General features: G+C 30.2%; 1 protein-coding gene and 1 long non-coding RNA gene across 3 annotated transcripts; one reads left to right on the plus strand and one right to left on the minus strand.

The window, feature by feature from the left end:
* Positions 1-3,222: 3,222 nt before the first annotated feature.
* On the minus strand, positions 3,223-4,371 carry LOC140181580 (uncharacterized). The gene is made up of 2 exons (XR_011876451.1): positions 4,225-4,371; positions 3,223-3,674 (listed from the first exon to the last, which is right to left on the minus strand). It is a non-coding gene; the product is annotated as an uncharacterized lncRNA (long non-coding RNA).
* Positions 4,372-13,295: 8,924 nt separating this feature from the next.
* On the plus strand, positions 13,296-17,015 carry LOC112771761 (bidirectional sugar transporter SWEET2). 2 transcript variants are annotated; one of them, XM_025816574.3, is made up of 7 exons: positions 13,296-13,944; positions 14,141-14,177; positions 14,412-14,628; positions 14,725-14,883; positions 14,976-15,095; positions 15,237-15,372; positions 16,424-17,015. In XM_025816574.3, the coding sequence occupies exons 1-6, from the start codon at positions 13,884-13,886 to the stop codon at positions 15,348-15,350; spliced, it is 708 nt and encodes a 235-aa protein (XP_025672359.1). In that variant the 5' UTR covers positions 13,296-13,883; the 3' UTR covers positions 15,351-15,372; positions 16,424-17,015. The 2 variants fall into 2 exon arrangements, with proteins under 2 accessions (XP_025672359.1, XP_025672360.1); XM_025816575.3 differs by having other exon boundaries at positions 13,400-13,944; positions 16,431-17,015.
* Positions 17,016-22,475: the final 5,460 nt, after the last annotated feature.

The following is a 22,475-nucleotide window of genomic DNA, read 5'->3' on the forward strand; positions in this document are numbered from 1 at the left end:
GCATTCCTTCACTTCATAACCTCTGGTCTATGTCTTCTGGACTTGGATTTGGGCCAAAAAGGGCTTTAGAATTCGCTGGGAGCATTTTCTACAATTTCTGGTGCGTGGCCTCTGTCACGCGTCCGCGTGGGTCACGCGGTCGCGTCATTCGGAGTTGTTATTGCCACGCGGTCGCGTCAGTCATGTGACCGCGTCATATGTGTTTCGCTCAAGGCGCGCGGTCGCGTCAGTCATGCGACTGCGTCGCTGCTTCTTCGCGCTTGGCATGCGGCCGCGTCGCCCATGCAATCGCGTAGATGCCAGTTTCTCCAAAAACTCCGTTTTGTGCTTTTCTTCCATTTTTGTATGTTTCATTTCCATTCTTTGAGTCATTCCTGCCTTAGAAGATCTGAAACTACTCAACATACTAATCACGGCATCGAATGGAAATAAAGGTAATTAAAATAATTAATTTTAAAGCATAGGAAACATGTTTTTCACATACATCACATAATAAGGAAGGGAAAGTAAAACCATGCAATTAATATGAATAAGTGGGTGAAGGATTGAATAAAACACTCAGATTAAGCACAAAATATAATAAAATATGGGTTTATCACACATACAGGGCGATTGGCGCTGTCTTCCTCCTCCATGGAGGAGAGCTAATCGGGAGCTTGAACAGAAAAGTGAGGAAAGCGAAAGAAAATGCAACACCAACATCTCCTTCATACGGCGGTTTCGCGGTGTCTCTTCATAGAAACTGAGTGACCCAAAACCTAGGAAAGGAGTGCGAAAAAGATATTCCAGAAAAATTTTATAGACAATATGCTCAACACACCAAAGGAGGTGGATTTGCCATTGGAAGGAGTTTCATAAGCACGATCATGGAGTATTTAGGTTGCAGTGAGTGTTGTGAATCTGGGTTGAAGGGAACAGGTTGGGAAAGGGTGTCTGATGGTGATGGGGATGGGTAGCTTATGCTAGGTCGGGTCCAATTGTGGACCTGGACCTATGTCCAAAAAAAAAAAAGAAGAAGAACCCTAGTGAATTTGCTTGTTGTGAAACATTTAAATTAGTGATTTTGTTAATGTGTAGTTTGAATGTGCAACTCCTTTTTTTTTTATGAATATATACTCTATTGTAATACTCTGAATCTGATTATATTTTTAAATTTTAAATAAATATCTTTTTCGAATTATTTAATGAAGCTTTTTTAATTAGTGTTATATTCAATTATGTGTAATTGATGAGCGGATAATTTATATGCTTTTTTGCATTGTTTTTAGTATGTTTTTAGTAGGATCTAGTTACTTTTAGGGATGTTTTTATTAGTTTTTATGTTAAATTCACATTTCTGGACTTTACTATGATTTTGTGTGTTTTTCTGTGATCGCAGGTATTTTCTAGCTGAAATTGAGGGACTTGAGCAAAAATCAGATTCAGAGGTTGAAGAAGGACTGCTGATGCTGTTGGATTCTGACCTCCTGCACTCAAAGTGGATTTTCTGGAGCTACAAAACTCAAAATGGCGCGCTTCTAATTGCGTTGGAAAGTAGACATCCAGGGCTTTCCAGAAATATATAATAGTCCATACTTTGATCGAGTTTAGATGATGCAAAAGGGCATTGAACGCCAGTTCTACGCTGCAGTCTTGAGTTAAACGCCAGAAACACGTCACGAACCAGAGTTGAACGCCAGAAACACGTTACAAACTGGCGTTCAACTCCAAGAATGACCTCTCCACGTGTAAACTTCAAGCTCAGCCCAAGCACACACCAAGTGGACCCCGGAAGTGGATTTATGCATCAATTACTTACTTCTGTAAACCCTAGTAACTAGTTTAGTATAAATAGGACTTCTTACTATTGTATTAGACATCTTATGATTTTTAGTTCATCTTTGAATCATATTGATCACGTTTGGGGGCTGGCCTCTCGGCCATGCCTGAACCTTCATCACTTATGTATTTTCAATGGTAGAGTTTCTACACTCCATAGATTAAGGTGTGGAGCTCTGCTGTTCCTCATGAATTAATGCAAAGTACTACTGTTTTTTATTCAATTCAACTTATTCCGCTTCTAAGATATTCATTCGTACTCCAACATGAATGTGATGAACGTGACAATCATCATCATTCCCCCACGAACGCGTGCCTGACAACCACTTCCGTTCCACCTTAGATTGAATGAATATCTCTTGGATCTCTTAATCAGAATCTTCGTGGTATAAGCTAGATTGATGGCGGCATTCATGAGAGTCCGGAAAGTCTAAACCTTGTCTGTGGTATTCCGAGTAGAATTCAGGGATTGAATGACTATGACGAACTTCAAACTCGCGAGTGCTGGGCATAGTGACAGACGCAAAAGGAGGGTGAATCCTATTCCAGTATGATCGAGAACCTTAGATGATTAGCCGTGCTGTGACAGAGCATTTGGACCTTTTTCACAAGAGGATGGGATGTAGCCATTGACAACGGTGATGCCCTTACAGAAAGCTTGCCATGGAAAGGAGTAAGACTGATTGGATGAAGACAGCGGGAAAGCAGAGAGTCAGAGGAACGAAAGCATCTCTACACGCTTATCTGAAATTTCCACCAATGAATTACATAAGTGTTTCTATCTTTATTTTCTATTTATTTATTATTTATTTTCGAAAACTCCATAACTATTTGATATCCGCCTGACTGAGATTTACAAGGTGACCATAGCTTGCTTCATACCAACAATCTCCGTGGGATCGACCCTTACTCACGTAAGGTTTTATTACTTGGACGACCCAGTGCACTTGCTGGTTAGTTGTGCGAAGTTGCGAAGTTATGTTTGGACCATGGTATTGTGCACCAGTTGTTGGCGCCATTGCCAGGGAGAGAATGAACAAATTTTACAACCTCAGAGTAACAATTTCGCATACCAGTAATTTTTTTAGATTTTTCAGATTTTATGATTTACGAGTTAGATTTACATTTCGTCTAACGATTTTACAAATTACGATTTTACTACCTTGGTTTCAACTTAATTTTCAAATAACAAACTATTTTAAAATAATAACAACATTTAAAATACAATACAACTCAAAGATACAAATAGAATTTTGTGATAAAAAAAAAGAACTAATTAATTTAAAAAACAAGTTAACACACAGCTTGGAGCACATACATGAGAGTAAAAAACCAAAAAAAAACGAAGAAAAATAGAAAAACAAAATAAATAAAGAAACTATCATAAAAGAATAAAAAAAGAAGTGTGTTTGAAAATTATAATTTATTTTTTGTGTTTTTTTTTTGGGGGAACCAAGACTAAAGAAAACAAAATGAAAAAAAAAAAAAGAGAAAAATAGGAAAAATCAAGTTAATGCAACTCTGTCTCTCTGCATTACTTGCAGATGTTTCCTGGAGGCTGAACCCAAGTTACAAATTCGGCTTCTCTTTGAGCACTCAGCCTCGCCAATTAGTTCGCGACAAGTTCACCATCAGCTGGAAACGCACCTTGAACCTTGAACTCTATTTAAGATGAAAAATCCTCTAAATCACCTCCTGATCGGTGTGTACTTCAGAAATCCTCCATTGCCTAATGATAGAAAACACATTAGGTGAGTCCATCTCACATACAATCTTGTTCGTACTTGCTTCAATCGCTAGCAACTCTTCACACAGCCCAAAGCTCTGTCCTGAGAGTGCTTGTCCCCAAAATCTTGCTGGAACATCCATAAATTTACTTCCATCACTATCCCTTATCATGCAATCAAAACCTGCTCTCCCTTACTCTAGAAGACACTCTCATTGTAATTTAAATTGAAGAAATCAAGCTTAGGCAGCGACCAATTAGAAGAGGGCATGAAGTATGCAAAATGGATACAGATATTCCTATCTCTTTTTAAATCCTCCACTATGGTACACACTTTGAAAGTTGACTCTGTAGCTAAGAGCTCTACATTATCAAAGATAAAATTGTTCCTATCTAGCTAGATTGACCAAACTCTAGTTGTAAAAACTAAGCTCTCCCTTTCGCACACCCTATTTGTATCCAACTGTGAACACTTTAGTTCGAGAAAAAAAAATTACATTTAAAAAATCCAGTAGCATCCATCCCGACCTAGCTTTAGGACAATCTTAAAGATAGTATAAAATAGTTTCTAGACTACGGTTGCAACATTGACACATATTAGATGGAACTAGATTTATATGATGAAAGAAGATAGCATTGAGAAGTGATTAATAAAAACTTAACCATAAAAAAAGTTGGACCTTCTATGGGATTTAAAGTTTCCAAAGCCAAGACCAATTTGAGCTCTGCTCCAATCCCAGGGGTTATGTTTCTTCGACAACCACAAATAACCACTTTTAGTTTAATATATTTTTGATCCAACACCTTCTCATATCTACCCAGAGTCCAATTGATAGGAAAATAAAGGATTATTTTTAAAATATCCTTCTTCAAAATATCTGGAATCAAATAGTATAGCCTATTAAGCTGCCACATATTATCCTCGTAAAGTTGACTAGTCCAAAGATCGATTTCTGATATATCTATATCTCAATTCTTACTGATACAAAAAAAATAAATAAATAAAAAGATAAAGATTCAAATTGAATAAAAAGATATATTAAAATTAAAATAGAAATAAAAGTGATAGATTGAAATTCAATACAAAGAGAATCACTCTATTTTTTACCTAACTTATCAATGTCATAGTTTAGAAATTGAATCAAAAGACTCCACTATGATTTCATTACAAAACCAAAAAGGAGGGTTTTTCAATTTTCATACCTCTAATATCTGAATTGACAACTTTAATAATCTCTTATTAGGTTAAAATAAAAAAAAAATTAAAGTCCATAACATAATGTCCAATTTAGTAATTAAATAAAAAAAATTAAAATATATCAAACTAAATTGAACATTCTAAAAATATAAACTAATAACTTTTAAATAATAATTGATCTCTTCATATCACGAATATTTAAAATACATATTATTTATCTTCACGGTGCCTGAGAATATCCAAGAGTAAAATTAAAAAGAATTGGATAGAGGTCCCACATCCCAAACAAAATCTTTTTTCGAAAGGCTAACTACCTTAATAATAGATTTACAAATATGGAGCAACCGAGCAAGTATTATCTGCTTTCGTCTCAAAAATATTTCTACGCTTGAGATACTTGTGAAGCATAACATTCACTAAGGGCTTACTATATTTTGAGTAAATAACCATGTTTGACCATAAAAGATTCAAGCACAAACAAAAATATCCACACAAAAAAAGAATTGATATTGTACTCATAAAAAATAGACTTTAGTTGATAAAATTACTATCCTAAAAAGCTATTCAAAATTTTTAAATTGTCCCTCCTTATCTAAGTTGACCCAACTTTTTAACTATGGCATTCTCTAATTCTATCTGACCCCAATTTCTAATCTTTTACCACCACCCCAACCTCTCTTCTTATTCCACCACCAGAATCACCTTTGTTCGAGCCTTTTCAAACAACAAACCAACTCAACATCCTCACAAATTTCAACCCTCCTTTTATTTTCTCTCCAAACTCTACCAGCACACTACTCATCCAATGACATTGATATGTAATTTTTGAGTCCGAGTAACTCATATCTTATAATTTTTTAGCACGAACTTTTTTCTTTAGTTCATCAACTTCTGGTTTTCTCCATTGCTTTCTTATGGCTCCATTATTTTTTCTCAAAAACATTCTGCAAAAATTTGAAATAAGTTTCTTTCTCCTTTCACAATGTGCTGCAACAAATCAATCATAACTGACAATTTATTTTTTTAGTTACTTAAAGAAAAACTTAAATTATATAAGTTTTTAATGCTTCAAAAAGTACACTAATATAAAATATTAATCTATATTCCTAATTTAAAAATAAATAAAATAAACATTCCAAAGGCTTTATCATGACCAACCATGCTAATCTTTTCTATTTTGAAAATAAAAGGATTAAAATCAAGTGAGGCAGGAAGTGCAATCTCCAACGCTAACGAAATTATTTTAGCAACAAGAACAACACCGTCAAATGACGAACAATGAGGGTCTTAAAATGAGGTTGTTAATAGAGAATGTGAGACCTTAAAAAAACGATTGGAGGATAAGCTTTGGTCAAGGACTTAGATGCTGCTCGTGCTTTGGTATTTGAAGAAGTGATAGCCACAGCTATTAACAAAGTTAAAATGGGTGTTACGGTGCGGAAGAAAAAAATAAAAGGAGGATCGAAGTTTGGAAAGAGTGCTGAGTTAGTTTGTTATTTGAAAAGGTTAGAACGGTGTAGAGAGAATGTTAGTGTGGAAGTGAAAGAGAAAAAAGAGAGGTTGAAAGTACTGGTGAAAGATTAGAGATTGGAAGTGGGGTTAAAATTAGATTTTAGTTGAGCAGGCTAGGTTAGAGGTGGTAATTTGAAAATTTTAAATAATTTTGTAGGGTTTAAGTAGTTTTATCAAGAGTACTATTACACATACAAGTCTTTTTGGCATACAAGTCACTTACATAAGGCGCGCGTGAAATCACGTTGTTCCTCTTTGTATCCTGCATTCCTTCTCCTCCTCCTCTTCTTTCTTCTTCTCCTTCTCCTTTGCGTTTCTATTCCTTTTTCTTCGCGTGTTTCATCTTCGTCGTTGTTTTTTTATTACTGTTGTTGTTGCTGCATTTTTTTCCTCCTCTTCTTTCTATTGATTTTGCAACATTATGATTTTTTTTTCTTTGTTTGATTTTTTCCTCCTAAAAAGAATTATGAGAATATGAAATAAGAAGATGAAAAAGAAGAAGTAGCAAAAGATGAGGAAGAGGAAGAGTTTTGAATTATGCAGAATTTATCAATACACATACACCGAATGTAACAGCCCAGACCACCCGCTAGCACGATATTGTCCGCTTTGGCACACAAGGCCTCACGGTTTTGCCTTTGACGATAGGAATGATAGCCGAAGCCCCCCACACTCACTCGTCAAAACGCGTTATGCTAGGGAGAGGTATCCACACCCTTATAAGGCATGCTTCGTTTCCCTCCCCAACCGATGTGGGACCTTACAATACACCCCCCTAAGGGATCCCAGCGTCCTCGCTGGCACATCGATCCGGGCTCCGGCTCTGATACCATCTGTAACAGCCCAGACCACCCGCTAGCACGATATTGTCCGCTTTGGCACACAAGGCCTCACGGTTTTGCCTTTGACGATAGGGATGATAGCCGAAACCCCCCCCCACACTCACTCGTCAAAACGCGTCATGCTAGGGAGAGGTATCCACACCCTTATAAGGCATGCTTCGTTCCCCTCCCCAACCGATGTGGGACCTTACACCGAAAATTCTTAAACAATACACTCGAATATTTTCGTGTTACACCCAAATTTGCTACAAATATAGAAAAATATTTTCTCTAATGCTATATTTTTTTCTTCTTCTTCTTTTTCTTATTTCTTTCTTTCTTTTAGTTGAATGAATATAAGTTCATCCTCTTTCAAATAATTTTGTAGCATTATGTATTTCTTCTTCTTTTTTGTTTGATTTTTTTGTTTTTATTCTTGTTAAAAGTGTAAACAAGAAAAAATTTGAGAAGATAAAATAAAAAGAAAAAGATGAATAAGAAAAAAAGAAGATGGTGATGATGATGATGATGAAAAAAAAGAAGAAGAAGCAACAGAAGATGAGGATGAGGAAAAAGAAGAAGAAGGGTTTTGAATTATGCAGAACTTATCAGCACATATACACTGAAAATTCTTAAACAATATACTCGAATATCTTCGTGTTATACCCAAATGTTTCCTCTAATGCTGCATTTTTTCTTCTTCTGTTTTTCTTTATTTCTTTTTTTCTTTTAGTTGAATGAATGTAAGTTCATTCTCTTCCAAGTAATTTGCAGCATTATGTGCTTCTTCTTCTTCTTCTTTATTAGATTTTTTTATGTTTTTATTCATGTTAAAAGAGTAAAACAAGAAGAAACTTGAGAAGATAAAATAAGAAAAAAAAAAGATGAATAAAAAAAGATGATGATGATGATGATGATGATGATGATGATGATGATGATGATGATGATGATGATGATGATGATGAAAAAGAAAAAGAAGAAGCAGCAGAAGATAAGGAGGAGAGAGAAGAAGAGTTTTGAATTATGCAAAACTTATCAAGACACATACACCGAAAATTCTTAAACAATACGCTCAAATATCTTCGTATTACACTCAAATATCTTCGTGTTACACCCAAATTTACTGCAAATACAGAAAAATAGTTTCTTTAATGCTGAACTTTTACATTACATTCAATTCAAACTATCAACGATGAAACATTATTCACCTACAAAATCATAAACTACTAACGAAAAAATTAATTAGAATCGAACCACACCTCAGCCACTTGATTGGATTCAAAACAATAATCAATTTCATTTTGGTTCAATTGAGAATTTGAACTTGAATTATTTATTATTTTCAACAACGAGATAACTGATGATGGAGGAGAAGGAGGAAAAGAAAGGAAGAGAAGAAATTCCAATGAGAAAAGAAGAAGGAAAAGGAGGAGGAGGAAGTGGTGGTATTGGTGACGACGATAACGAAAGAGAAAAAGAAGAACATACAGTAATAACATGAAAAAGAATGTGCGCGCGTGAATATAAATGACTTATATAAAAAAATAACTTGTAGGTGGAGAATAATTGTTTTATCAACTAGAGTCTATCTTTCATAGCTTCAAAATCAATTTCTCTTTTTCTGAATAAATTTGTCCGTGTTTGAATTTTTCATGATAAAAAATAATTAATTATTCTTATATTTTTATAGTACTCGTTATTCTTTTGAAAAAATATCTTTTGCCCTGACAGACTTCCCACCAAAACATGTAGTTTGGCCGTACATATTCGATAAATTCAAAATTTTTAGCCCAACTTATTTCTTTTTTTTTTATAGGTTTAACGGTCGATCTGTTTTGATTAAATTTTAATTATTTTTTAAACCAAGTTGGGTTGGTCTAGTGGTTAGCTCACTAGTCCGCTTAAGCAAATGTCGGGGGTTCGAATCCCGCCTTGTGCATGCCCCAACCCATTGGCCAGCGGCAAACCCTTAAATGGAGCTCAGTACCGCGACGGATTAGTCCTTGACCTGTCGGGTTGGGGGATATCGTGAGAAACCAAAAAAAAAAAAAAATTAATTATTTTTTATACTTTTAAAATGATATCATATTTATTATTTCAAATGTTGTTTTTTAATTGTGATTTGTAATTGTATTATTATTTAATATAAATTAGAAATATGTAAAATGACATGTAAATTCTCAAAATAAAACTTGAAAAAGTTTAACGTATTATTTGTCGTTTTTCTATTAGTTAGTCAATAATATAATCACCGTAGTTATAAAAATTATAATCATATATACTAGAAATATTTTCTTTTAATAAAAAAACTCAACATAAGAAGGCAGAGCAAAGAGATTAGAAAAACAAAAATAAATTATAAATTACCATGCTAAGAAACTCATAGTAGAAGTAACCAAATAAAAAAACCTTCATTTGACCTTTTATAATCCGTATACCATGAAATGAAAAACTAATAGTTGCCTTCCCCAAAAATTAGACTAACGAAAACAACAATATACTCCATACAATTATTTGAATCGTCTCAGCTTAGTCCCTTCTTGATTCATAGAAATTAGAATATTCGTAAGGTATATACAATTCCAAAAGATCATATTTTTCTTATGATGATAAAAGTCAAAGTCGGATACATTTCCATTCAGCCATATTACAATTAAAATGTCTATATATGGTATTATTTGTAACAGTTCAATTTTGATATATTGATATGAAAAAGTTTAGGGGTTAGTAATTTTTGTGTTTTGTAGTCAGTACTTAACTATCAAAAGAAAAGTGAGTGATCTCTTACCATTGGATATAATCTCACACAATTAAAAAGACTATTGATGGCCAATTGATGGTTACAAAACATAAAAGTTGCTGGGTTCCTAATACTTCTCTATTGATAATATAAAACGTTGAGGAGTGTTAGGAGACCAACAAATTTTATGATTTATAGCCATTAATAATGTTTTTAACAGTGTGAGATTTCATCCAATAATATAGGATTATTCACTTTTCTTTTATTGGTTACATACTAGCCAGAATTTAATAAAGTTGATGGCTCCCTAGACTTTTCCTAAAACGTTTTATATAGTCGTATAATTACAATTATTTTCTTAAATGATTATTCATGCCATCAATGTAAAAAATAATTATTTTTACTAATATGATATTATATAATTGAATACACGTATAAAATAGTTTTATACTAATAGTGCATCAAAATTAAATTCTATTTATAAATACCAAACTACAATTTGATAGTAAAACTTAGGAAAACTACCAAAAATACCCATAAAGTTTACGAACACTGACAAAAATATTCATAAACTAAGAAAATTAATGCTATATCCATGGAAGATGAATTCCGTACGACAAAATTATCCAAACCCTAATTTTTTTTTACCTTTTAATAAAATTCTCTAATTATCCCGCCCTCAAACTGAACTCACTTTTTCAATCAGGGGCGGAGCTAGAAGAAATATTAGAGGGGGGCAAAAAATATTTATATAATAAAATAAGACTAAAATAAAATTTTAAGGAAGGACTAAACTGAAATTTACATATAATTTACATGTAAAAAATTAAAATTAGGGGGGGCCATTGCCCCCTTTCCTTGTACCTAGCTCCGCCCCTGTTTTCAACCCTCCATAACTCAACTTACACCTTTAAAACCCTTGTCATAAAGTCCAAAACTACTACAACAGATGAAGCCGAAATCAATGGTGATGGTCAATGCCAAATTTACCGGAGGCCTAAGGTGGCCATGCCCAATTTTTTTTAAATTAATATTATTAGTTTATTATTATTATATAATTAATATATATATATATATATATATATATATATAATTTACATGTTAGTAACTTAATATGTATAAATTATAATGTGTATTATAATATATTAGTAGCAATTAACAAATAGGTTTAAAAAAATAAAAATGTATAAAAAAATTATTAAAAAATATAAGTTTGTATTAATGTAAAAAAGTAATAACTATAAAAAAAATTTATTTTGACTCTTTCTATGACAATAGTAATAATTCAATAGACTTTTTAAACAATAAAAATTATTAAAACAAGACTTTAAAATAAGATAAAAGATAAATTTTTAGCAGATTATATAATTGTATATGTTGAAAAAGAAAATGTTTCAAAATTTATTTCAAATGATAAATTGATCATTTTAGTTATATAAAATATCACAGAATAAATTTAAAAATACCAAAATCTTAAAGTATGTAGTTAAATGTTAATTTTTATATAATATAATTATTAATTTTGACCTATATACTATAAATTATATTTTGTTGATTTTTTGTTATGTTATATTTTATTTTATTTTGTATTTAATTTGGCCTCCCTCTTATAAAATTTTTGGATTCGCCATTGGTGGTGGTAGTGGTGGTGAGGACTTTGACCGGTTCCTTCACACAAAGAAAGCCACATTCTGGCTGCTACCGACAACAAATTCACCGTGAAAGTCACTAAATAGATCCTCGTTTATAAATCGAACCCTTCACCTTCTTCACCACCGGCGCCTACGCAACCTAAGATAGAACGGTTTTTCGTCTCACACTCGAAGCACTCCACAAGCCCACAAAAGGGATAAACAATTGATGTTGAGCAACAACAACACGATGAGACATTCCCGCTTTCAAAACGTCAAAGATCACTACCCTCCTCAAATCCTAATCCTCAATCTTTCTTCTTCAACTCTCTTCGCCCTTCCAAGAAGAACACCCACAAGCTCGTATACGAGCGCCTCCGCCCTAGAACTCTCGACGATGTCCTTAGTCAAGACCATCTCCTCTCCCCCACTTCTCTCCTTTGCTCCGCCATGCATCCACCGCAATCGTTTCCCTTCATCCTCCTCTGGGGTCTCCCTGGCACCAGCAAGACCACTATCGCTAAAATCATCGTCAACTCCTTTTTTCCATCTCCAATACACTTATTATTGCGTTGTTTTCTTATCCGCTGTCACCAACGGAATCAAAGATGTTAGGAAAACTGTGGACAGGACTAGAAAGCTGAGAGTAAAGAGCAACCAGAAAATCATTCTGTTTGTAGATGAAGTTCACAGATTCAACAAGTTCTAGCAAGTAGACGGTTGTTTGTGAAAGGTTGGGATTTTGAGAAAAATCGGCGGTGAAGTAAAAGGTTGAAAATAAAAGATGGGATAATTTGAAAATTTCTTTAAAAAGTCAATAAAAAATTAAGATTTAGATAATTTTTGTCGTACATAACCCATCTTTTATAGGTATAACGTTACTTTTTTTATTTGATGGATACTTTTGTCAACGTTTTCAAAATTTATGATACAAATGGTTGTTTTTTTCTAAAATTTAAGAATCTTTTCTATTCTGTTTGTTTTAAAATTTTGTATTTGTAAATTTATTTATTTATTTTTGTTTTTGTATCATCTATTCCTTTTAGTTCCAATATTAAATCTTATTCAATTATTGAGAAAAAAAATATTATAAGATAAAACTTCTTTTCTCATTTAGAAATGAGAATAGTATCTCGACAACTTTAACAATAACAAAAAAATCTTTTACTTCATCTAATCATCTTTTTCTTTGACTTTGATTGTGTTTGAGTCTCAAAAAATAAAAGTAAAAAAAATTATTCACAAATATTTAAAATAATAAAACTAAAGGGTTTGGTAATTTTATTATACGAAACTTATTTTTTATGAATATAATTATAATCTTATTTTTCTATAAGTAATTTTATTAAAATTTTTAGCATTTATGGATAGAAATAATTATTTTTTCTTTTTCATATGGCATTATCGTCATAAAGCAAACCTAATGCTTTCAAATTATAACAATTACTTATACGCAACTCTTAATTATTAGATTATAACTGTATGTATACTTTTATAAAATATATTTTAATCTTTATCTAAGGATTTATATCTTCTAAAGTTTGAATTTCACTTTAAAGAGTAAAATATGATCTTCTACTTTTGAATAGTTTTTCTTTTATATTTATTTTTAATCCCACTTATAAAATAAATAATAAAAAATCACATTTTACTATTTAAAGTAAAATTCAAACTTTAGAAAATTAAAATCCTTTATCTAAACTGCAAAGTGATGGCAGGCGTTAGTACAAAATAATGTATTTCAAAACATAAATTTTAATTATTTTCTATAAATAGAAAACTAAAAAAATTTTCTTTTAATTTAATTTTTTTTATCTTTATCTTCATATTTAATTTCTGTTGAATGTTGGCGAATTGTTATGCCCCGTAATCACCATAGACCTGATCCGAACAGCTCAGACACGTTCCAAATACATTCAGTGACACGCACAAACAGACAACACAATCATACTTAACATTAAAAGTTAAAACACACCCCCTCATACTTAACATATGCCTTGTGGGTCAATTCTCTCTCAGTAGCAACAACTTACATTCATCATTAATCTTGTGGATGTACACAATTGCAAATTGCTTCAATTTTAGTGGCTCAACGAAACCCCTCTTTTTCTAATTTATTTATGTGATAACTATAATTCGAGGTTTAGCATCATTATACATAATAGGCCTTCAGCTGCATTTATCAGTTACTTATCACCCTCTCAAGTCTCAAGTACAAGATTTGGAGAGAGAAAAAAACCTTCTGGTCTTTCTATTAGAAACGTGGGGGAGTTTTCTTTGTTTTTTTCCAATTTCTGTGGGATAGGAACAAGCATTCACATAGGGCAAGTCTTGAATAGTCAAATTTCACTTCCAATTGTAGTGCTATAAATTAAGGGGTTGGTTTGGTTGCATTTGTTGCTGTCTGGGTTTGGTGTTTGATTTTTGAGGATTATTAATGTCTTTTTCTGCTGCATATCCTGTCTATGAGGTTGCAAAGGATGCAGCTGGAGTCGCAGGTACAAACCGTAATCTTTGTCTTTCTGTTTCTGGGATTTTTAGCATTCTGGGGTTTTTTTGATGAATCAAAAGGAACCAACTTTACAATATGCTAGTAGTAGTGGATTAGTAGATTTTCCTTTACAGAGTTTAGATTCTCTTTTTATTTTATTTTATTTTAGTAATAATCACTATGTTTAATTGTTTATTTTGCAGGGAATATCTTTGCTTTTGGGTTGTTTGTATCTCCCATGTAAGTTTATTTAGAATAATGATTTATCCTCCTAACTACTAAATGAAGCAAGAATTGATTAAAAGATTCCAAGACATTGATAGTTTATACTTTTTACTTTCTTTATCATTTAGGAACATGCTTAGGAATATTTTTAAGATGCTAAATCATTATTCATAAGAAACTTCTGTTTAGTTATTATAAATTCCTTTTGTTTCATTGGTTATTAACTCTTTTTATGTTTTTGAATTGTAGACCTACATTTAGGAGAATTATCAGAAATGGATCAACTGAAATGTTCTCAGGATTGCCATATATTTACTCTCTCATGAACTGCTTGATCTGCATGTGGTATGGCACGCCTCTGATATCGCCCGATAATTTGTTGGTAACGACAGTTAATTCGATCGGAGCAGTATTTCAGTTTGTGTACATAATTATCTTCCTTGTGTATGCTGAGAAATCAAAAAAGGTTAACTTTCCCACACTATTGGAATTTTGTTCTTGTGATATGGATATGGTTGGTTTCTAACTTAAGCTGTGAAACTTTTAAACTGCAATTTGATAGGTGAGAATGTTTGGACTATTGCTGGCAGTTATCGGCGTTTTTGTGATCATTTTAGTTGGGAGCTTGCAAGTAACTGATAGTCAAACACGCCGAATCCTTGTTGGATTCTTGAGCTGTGCTTCCCTCATTTCAATGTTTGCCTCACCTTTGTTTATAATTGTAAGTTTTTCGTTACATAGATACCCAATTAACATTGATTTGTGCTTTTTGACTTGATGAATTTACTTGAATTATGTATTTATGTTTCCCAGAAATTGGTCATTCAGACAAAGAGTGTCGAATTCATGCCGTTTTATCTCTCGCTCTCCACCTTCCTAATGAGCACCTCCTTTTTGGTTTATGGATTGCTCAATGAGGATCCCTTCATTTATGTAAAGTTCTTCTGAGCACTATTTTACTCTTTCCTATTTATTGTTGTATACTTGTTTTAATTCGAAATTTTTGTTTTGTTGGTTATCTCTTGATTTGTGCAATTTAACATTTATCTATATGATTACATCTGTGTTTTACAGGTGCCAAATGGGATAGGAACTGTTCTGGGAATCATACAGTTGGTATTATATTTCTATTTCGAGAGTAAATCTAGAGAAGAATCCGGAGAACCTTTGATAGTGTCATATGCGTGATTAGTACTTCCGAAAACAAAAGGTATGGGAAACTGCAGATTAGTGCAGAATAAGATATCTGGTTTTTGCAGTTTTGTGGGGTTGATCTGTTAAAATGACCATGCTAAACCTAATTGATGCTCAACTTGGAGATAGTTTTCCCGAGTTAATTGCGTTGATTATTGATTATGAACTCATGAAGTGCTTCTGTTCCATATTCCAATCAAGAATTAAGAAAAGTGATCATGCAGCATACTCATTCATGATCTTTTGATTTCATTGCTAAGATTGCCTTTTCTCTATTTGACTAAGAATGCAATTTTATCATGAAATTAGTACATGAAGTTCTGGCATTCAGATGATGATTCTACCTTGATCTCTAAACTTTCATAATCCCTGACACATGATTTATCTGATTTCTTACTTGCTTTTTTATTTCTGATTTGGCAGTGTTATAACGTGTCATTGATTAATCAACCTGAAATATCATTCATCAATGAGAATATGCACTTGGTTTTTTCCCATCTAATTAACAAATGACACCAAATTAGTCCTTCAAAGACCTTAGGCTTTGATTGTTTATGGACACGGAACACTGAGGCAGGGACACGGATACGGAGACACAAAATCATATTTGAGATATGAGACATGAACTCATTTTTATTTTTCATTATTCTTATCAATTTTTCATAATTTAATTTTTTATTATTATATTTTTCTTCGTAAATTTTTTGTGTAAAAGAAAATGAGAGTAAATTAGTCTTTCATAATTTGTTCTTTCTTATATATAGTTTATCACCAAACAAAATACAAAAATACTAATTTTTTTGTATTTATATTTTTTGTATCTTGTTATGAGTGTCCTGTCTTATTTTGTTCTAAAAACTAACATAGCCTTATATATCAATTTGTCCTTTCATAGCACATAACCATTAGGATAATATACAACAAAGGACCAAATAAATGTGTACTTCAAACATTGAAGGACCAAATTGATAACAAAATTTTTTAGAGAACATACTTGATGTGCCATAATAAACTTTATGAGTAGTTCTCGTTATTAACAGCTGCATTTATTTATTTATTTGGTGTAGGAAACAGATTCCAAGGTGCAAAGAATAAACAGTTGCTACATTCCTTTGATTCTGTCAATTTTTTTGATGCAATTACTGTTGCATCCGTGTGAGTGGCCAGAAGTTACTCTAGTGAACCACTTCAAAGTTCAAAGTTCCAAGTTTCTGTATATATGTGCATTCATTGGTGGGGTTGAACAGTGCTTTCAAATTGGAATATTGAAAGGAAAAACATACATAGTGCATTGTTGCTACAACTTTTCATGGCGTCTAAGCTTTGATCTACTCTTGCAATTAGGTCATTTCCATGTTCATCAGATTTAAGAAACATATATACATATATATATATATATATATATTGAGAACCATTTTCTTTGTTGTGCACTATAGTCTTGTATGTTACATATTGTATCTATTTGTTTGGCTATGGTCAGAAGGCTGAATAAAGAGCAAGAAGTGATTTCCCGTACAAGTGCTTAGACTCAGATTTAAGAATATCATGTATTCACATTGATTTTCCTGTATAAAAGTTTACATCAATGTTTTTAAAGATTTGACCTATATTACATTTAGTTAATTATATGTAATACAATATTATCTCACTTTAGGAAAAGCCATTTGTAAATAATGTTAATCAATCGTCTTTTTGTATTATCAGTTAGGTGATCGAGCATTAGTTTAAGAGTTGATTGCGCTTTGCACTATAGAGTTTCAAGTTTAAGCACTTTACAGTTTAGTCTCTAAATTAAAAATGTGAAAATTAATTATCTGATTTTTTTTTAACCTTGAAAATTGACAGTTTATTCTTAAATGTGCTGATATCTTGAATAAATATAAAAGTCCTGCTATACATCCATATTTTTTTGGCAATCAACTTAACTAAATTGGTTAAAATCTAACAAAAACTAGTTTTATTAGTGAGAGCGTCTAGACATGTTCTAACTCCCAACAGCATTGCGCTCTTCTTCTTTTTCTCCTTCGCGTTCTTTCTTCTTTTTCACTCTTTTTCCTCTGCATGCAGTTGCTACGTTTTTCTTTTCTTTTTCTCTTCACTGTCATGGTGATTTTTTTGGGCATTATGTGTCTTTTTTTTGTTTAATTTTTTTCTTCTCTTTTTTTTTGTTTTTATTCTTATTAAAAGGGTAAAACAAGAACAATTATAAGAATATGAGACAAGAAAAGAAGAAGATGATGATAACGAAAAAGAAGAGGAGGATGAAGAGTTTTGAATTATGCAGAATTGATTAAAAAATAACACCAAAATTTTTTAATAATAACACCGAAACTTCTTAATTTCACCGAAATTTAACTATAAAAACACAGCTTCTTTAATGCTGTAATTTTTTTTTTTTTGCTTCTTGTGATGATGATGATGAAGATGATGAATTCTTACTTTTTTTTTTAGGAGTATTGCTTCTCAAATTAGACTTGAATAAACATGTATTACAATCTTATTTAATTAATTGAATAAATGTAAAAAGTAAATTGCATACTAAAAGATCACAAGTTAGTACCAAAATTACTTGAATGAACATGTTTGTACTATATTGCAATCTTATTTAGTTGAATGGATGTAGGTTTACACTTATTGCATTGAATTCTTGCCAAAAACAAAAAAATACCAAAATTTTAATTCTGACATCGAAATGTTGCTACAAAAACACACAAATTTTTTAATTTTGACACCAAAATTTTACTACAAACACATAAATGTCTTCTTATGCTTCTTATGCTTCAATAAGAGCTTCTTTTCTTCTTCTACTTATTAACTAAAGGTAACGAGAAGGAATATTCTAATTTGATGTTCTAATCTTGCTAGGTAATCATGATGATCAAGATAACGAAGAATAAGAGGAGGAAGATGAGGAGTTTTGAATTGTTATTGTTACTTTTTTTAAGAGTATTAGACCATCTCCAGTAGGAAACTCATCCCAGTTCCTGTTTATGGCCCACCTGTCATAAAAAGTAACTCCACATCAGCTTTTGCGTCATAAACAATAAATAGGAACTCAAAGCATCTCTCTCTTCTCCATTAGGAGGAACTAACTTTAGTCCCTATTGTGGTCCCACTTAATTAATTAATTAAAATACTTAAAATTAATATAATTAATTTTTTTCAATAATATTATTTAAATTTATAAATTTAAAAATAATTCATTATTAAAAGATATTAATATTAAATAAATTCATATATAATAATAATACACAATATATAATTCGAGATTATACTAATTTATAATTTTGTGTTTACAACTGCTAATTTTAATAATATCATTAGCATTTTAAATTTTAAAAATAAAAATAACTAACTCAACTAAAAATTATTTTATAAGGTATAAAAATTAAATTTATTTTTTAATGTAAATAAATTTAATTAATTATAATTTAATATAATAATATAAATAATATTCAATATTAATTATAATATAAATAATTAATTAAATAAAAACTTAATTATTTAATCTAATTAATTATTTAATTAATTATTATTTAAATAATTAATATAAATTATTAATTAAATAAAAATATAATTATTTAATATAATTTTTATTATAATTATTACTAATTTAATTATTATTTAATTATTTAATTATTTCAGATTTTATATTATTATTTTTTTATAATAACTTGCCAAATGGCAAGTTGTTATTGGTTAATTTGAGTCCCTGCTTAGAGGAACTCCCTTACCTTGATCCTTGTGCGGGAACTCACTCCTTCTCTCCTCCAATAGTTAGAGTTCCTATATGTCAGAAAAAAGTCAAAGAGGAACTCACCATTGGAGATGCTCTTACTTCTCATATTAAACTTGAATGAACATGTATAATAATCTTATTTAACTAGATTGAGATCCGCGCGATGCACAGGGTGGTAAATTAATAATAGTATAAAATATATTTTAATAAGTATTATATTGCTTAAAATTAATTAAAATATAGACAAATTAATATTAAATTTAATGTATTTTTTATTTAAAATATTTTATAATACAAAATTTTTTTATATTGAAGTTGTACAAAATTATATCTTTATTTGTTATTTTTATTTTTGTATTTGTTTTAATTGACGAACTTGGTCTTCTTATGTGGTGTTTGTCCTCTTTTTTTTTATATTTTCGGTTGTTGTTAGACTTATTTCTTTTTTCATATATTTTTGTAAAGACTAAAGACATGTTCTTTCTAAACTATTAACTTGTAAACATTTTTTATTGTCTTTTTTGTTCCATCTTTGTAAACTTGTAAACACTTAGATTCATTTACTTTTTCTTCTCCTTAATCTCTTGATTGGTATGTCATCTAGATCTGATAATATTAGTGTTGGTGAAGTTGGTTCCTATAATAAATGAAGAATATAAATGAGTAATATAAATGATATTTTAAATAAATAAATTTTTTATAATATTACCTATTAGATTTGTTGTAACAGGGGTCAATTTCAATATTTTTTATTGGGACAAATATCTTGGTAACAGTTGAGAGCCATTTTTAAAATTAAAATCATTTACTTTGACTTCTAATATAAGTGTGAAGTTGTATACATTCTTCAATTGAGATAGTGCTTTAGTGTTATTGGTGACTTGGAGTATAATTAGATTTAAGACAGTTGTATCCAATAATTTTTTTTTATCAAATAGTACAAAAGTTATTGCAACTTTTTGATTTGCAACCTTTAATTTAATTTGAATATGTAATAATTATTGAGTTAGAAATTTATAATTTGATGAAAATTTTTATGATAGGTATAATTTGATAGAATTTTTTATAATTTGAATCTGTAATAATTTTCTATGTTGTAGCACAAAAATTTCATTTTTTGTTTTTCTTTGACATTTATTTATTTTTTTTCTCCTAGTGCATATAAGTTTTCAACGACATCTATAATAGTAAGAACAAATTTTTTTAGAATATTTATTATCTTGTGTATATATATTGAATAAGTTATTTTTAATAAGAATAATTTAAATAGCATAAAATAAAAATACCTATTAATATTTTTTTAACCCACTCTTTTAGATAATGTCTCGAGTGATTCAAACTCAAAATAGTATTAAAAAATGATTAAAATTGATTCTTTGATTTAAATAACATATTGAAATAAGTATAATTATAAGGATCTGAAAATATAATTATATGTAAAGTATTACAAAAACTTAAAAAATTTATAAATAATAAAATTAATAAGAGTATTTTTTTCATAAATTTGTTTAAAAATACAATAAATATTTTTATTTTGTACCTAATCAGCTAATAGAATCATTTTTAAGTAGATAAGTTTCTTTTTATTTGTTGGTATAAATATTTTTCATAGGCAATTACGAATTGTGAAATGAAATAATAATAATAAAAATCTGATGTATGATATATAAGTGTAGGTCAAATAGGATGAAATTTGAATATTTTGTAACTTAAAATTTATTATGATAATGTTATTATTATGATATTTTTAATGTAGATATTTATTACATTTAATTAATATTTTATATTTTCATTAAATAGTAATAAATTAATTAATTATGGATGGGAGTTATGGTTTAATTTTTTTTAATATTTTACTAAAAGTTAATTGATTAATTTTTAAGGTTTTGCCAAGTAACCAAAATTGATGACGTGGTATCATTAGGAAAAAAAATATGGTTTAGATTCAATGTACAAAGAGTTGGCATCAACTTTTAAATAATAAGAATAGATAGATTGAATGAATGTAAAAAATAAATTGCATACTAATAAAAGATTACAAAATAACACCAAAATTATTTGAATGAACATGTTTGTACTATATTGGAATCTTATTTAGTTGAATAAATGTAGTTTACACTTATTGAATTGAATTCTTGTCAAAAATAAAAAAAACACAAAATTTTCTTAATTTTGACACCAAAATATTGTTACAAAAACACAAAAATCTCTTCTTTAATGCTACAATTTTTCTTCTTATTCTTCTTTCTTTTTTTTTCTACCGCTCTTACTTCTTTTAAGAGCATTGCTTTCTAATTAGATTTAAATGCACATTTATTGAATTAAAATCTTACATGTGCAACAAATTTGAAAAAAAATGAAGGAGAAAAAGAAACACTGTAATTTACCTATAAGAAAAAAATGACAATGACGACGATAACGATGATGATGATGATGATGGAGGAGGAGGAGGAGGAGGAGAATAAATTCAAATGAGAAAAGAAAGAGGAGGAAGAGGAGGAGGTGATAGTGGTGATGATGACGACGATGACAACGAAAGAGAAAGATGAGGAAAAAAGAGGAAAATAAGAAGAGATAGTTGCAGCAGCGATGGCGATAATGATAATGATGATGGAGGAGGAAGAGGAAAAAGAAGAAGAAGGAGGAGAATAAATTCAAATGAGAAAGAAAGGAGGAGGTGGTGGTGATGGTGATGACAACAATAACGAAAGAGAAAATGAGGGAAAAGGAGGAGAATAAGAAGAGATAGTAGTAGTAACGATGTACGAGAAGAAGAAGAAGAAGAAACGCGTGAATGAAAAATATATTATAACAACTTGGTTAAATTTGGTTACATAAATAACTTTGATATAAAATTTTTCTGTAAATGTAATATATTATTCTATAAGTTTGAATTATGTATTAGTGCTAATTACTTATAGATTTTTTATATAAATATTTTTATTTATTTATCAATATATGTAATTTATATATTTAATATTCAATCACATTTCAAATTACTTTACGTGCGTTTAAAATGTACATTTGCTTAATTTTGTTCTAATCTCATGTTCAAATATTTAGTGACAAGTAAATGCGATATGAGTAAAATTAGATAATTAATAAAATCGATAAATAAAATTTGTTACAATTTGTAAGATATTGATTTAATTTTTATTTAATCTCACTTTATTTGATATTAGAAAAAATTTTAATTTTGATGCACTGTCAATTTAGAAAAGTTCTATAGTGTTAAAAGCTAATTTTTTCAGTAAATAAAGAACTTACATGGTAAAATCATAATGATTACAAGTATACATCTAAGTCTAAAAAAAGTTACAGGTGACTAGACAGTTTCATCATGAATTATAGCGTGTCAATTTTAGAGTCAAATAATTTAT

This window comes from Arachis hypogaea, chromosome 18 (genome assembly GCF_003086295.3).
Source record: "Arachis hypogaea cultivar Tifrunner chromosome 18, arahy.Tifrunner.gnm2.J5K5, whole genome shotgun sequence".
NCBI classification, from domain to species: Eukaryota; Viridiplantae; Streptophyta; class Magnoliopsida; order Fabales; family Fabaceae; genus Arachis; species Arachis hypogaea.

What these genes read in the sequence shown, in the direction of transcription:
- LOC112771761 (XM_025816574.3), top strand. Translation starts at nt 13,884, where the DNA reads ATGTCTTTTTCTGCTGCATATCCTGTCTATGAGGTTGCAAAGGATGCA. An exon ending in CCTCACCTTTGTTTATAATT is followed by an intron (nt 14,884 to 14,975) that starts GTAAGTTTTTCG and finishes TATGTTTCCCAG; the next exon opens with AAATTGGTCATTCAGACAAA. An exon ending in ATGAGGATCCCTTCATTTAT is followed by an intron (nt 15,096 to 15,236) that starts GTAAAGTTCTTC and finishes TGTGTTTTACAG; the next exon opens with GTGCCAAATGGGATAGGAAC.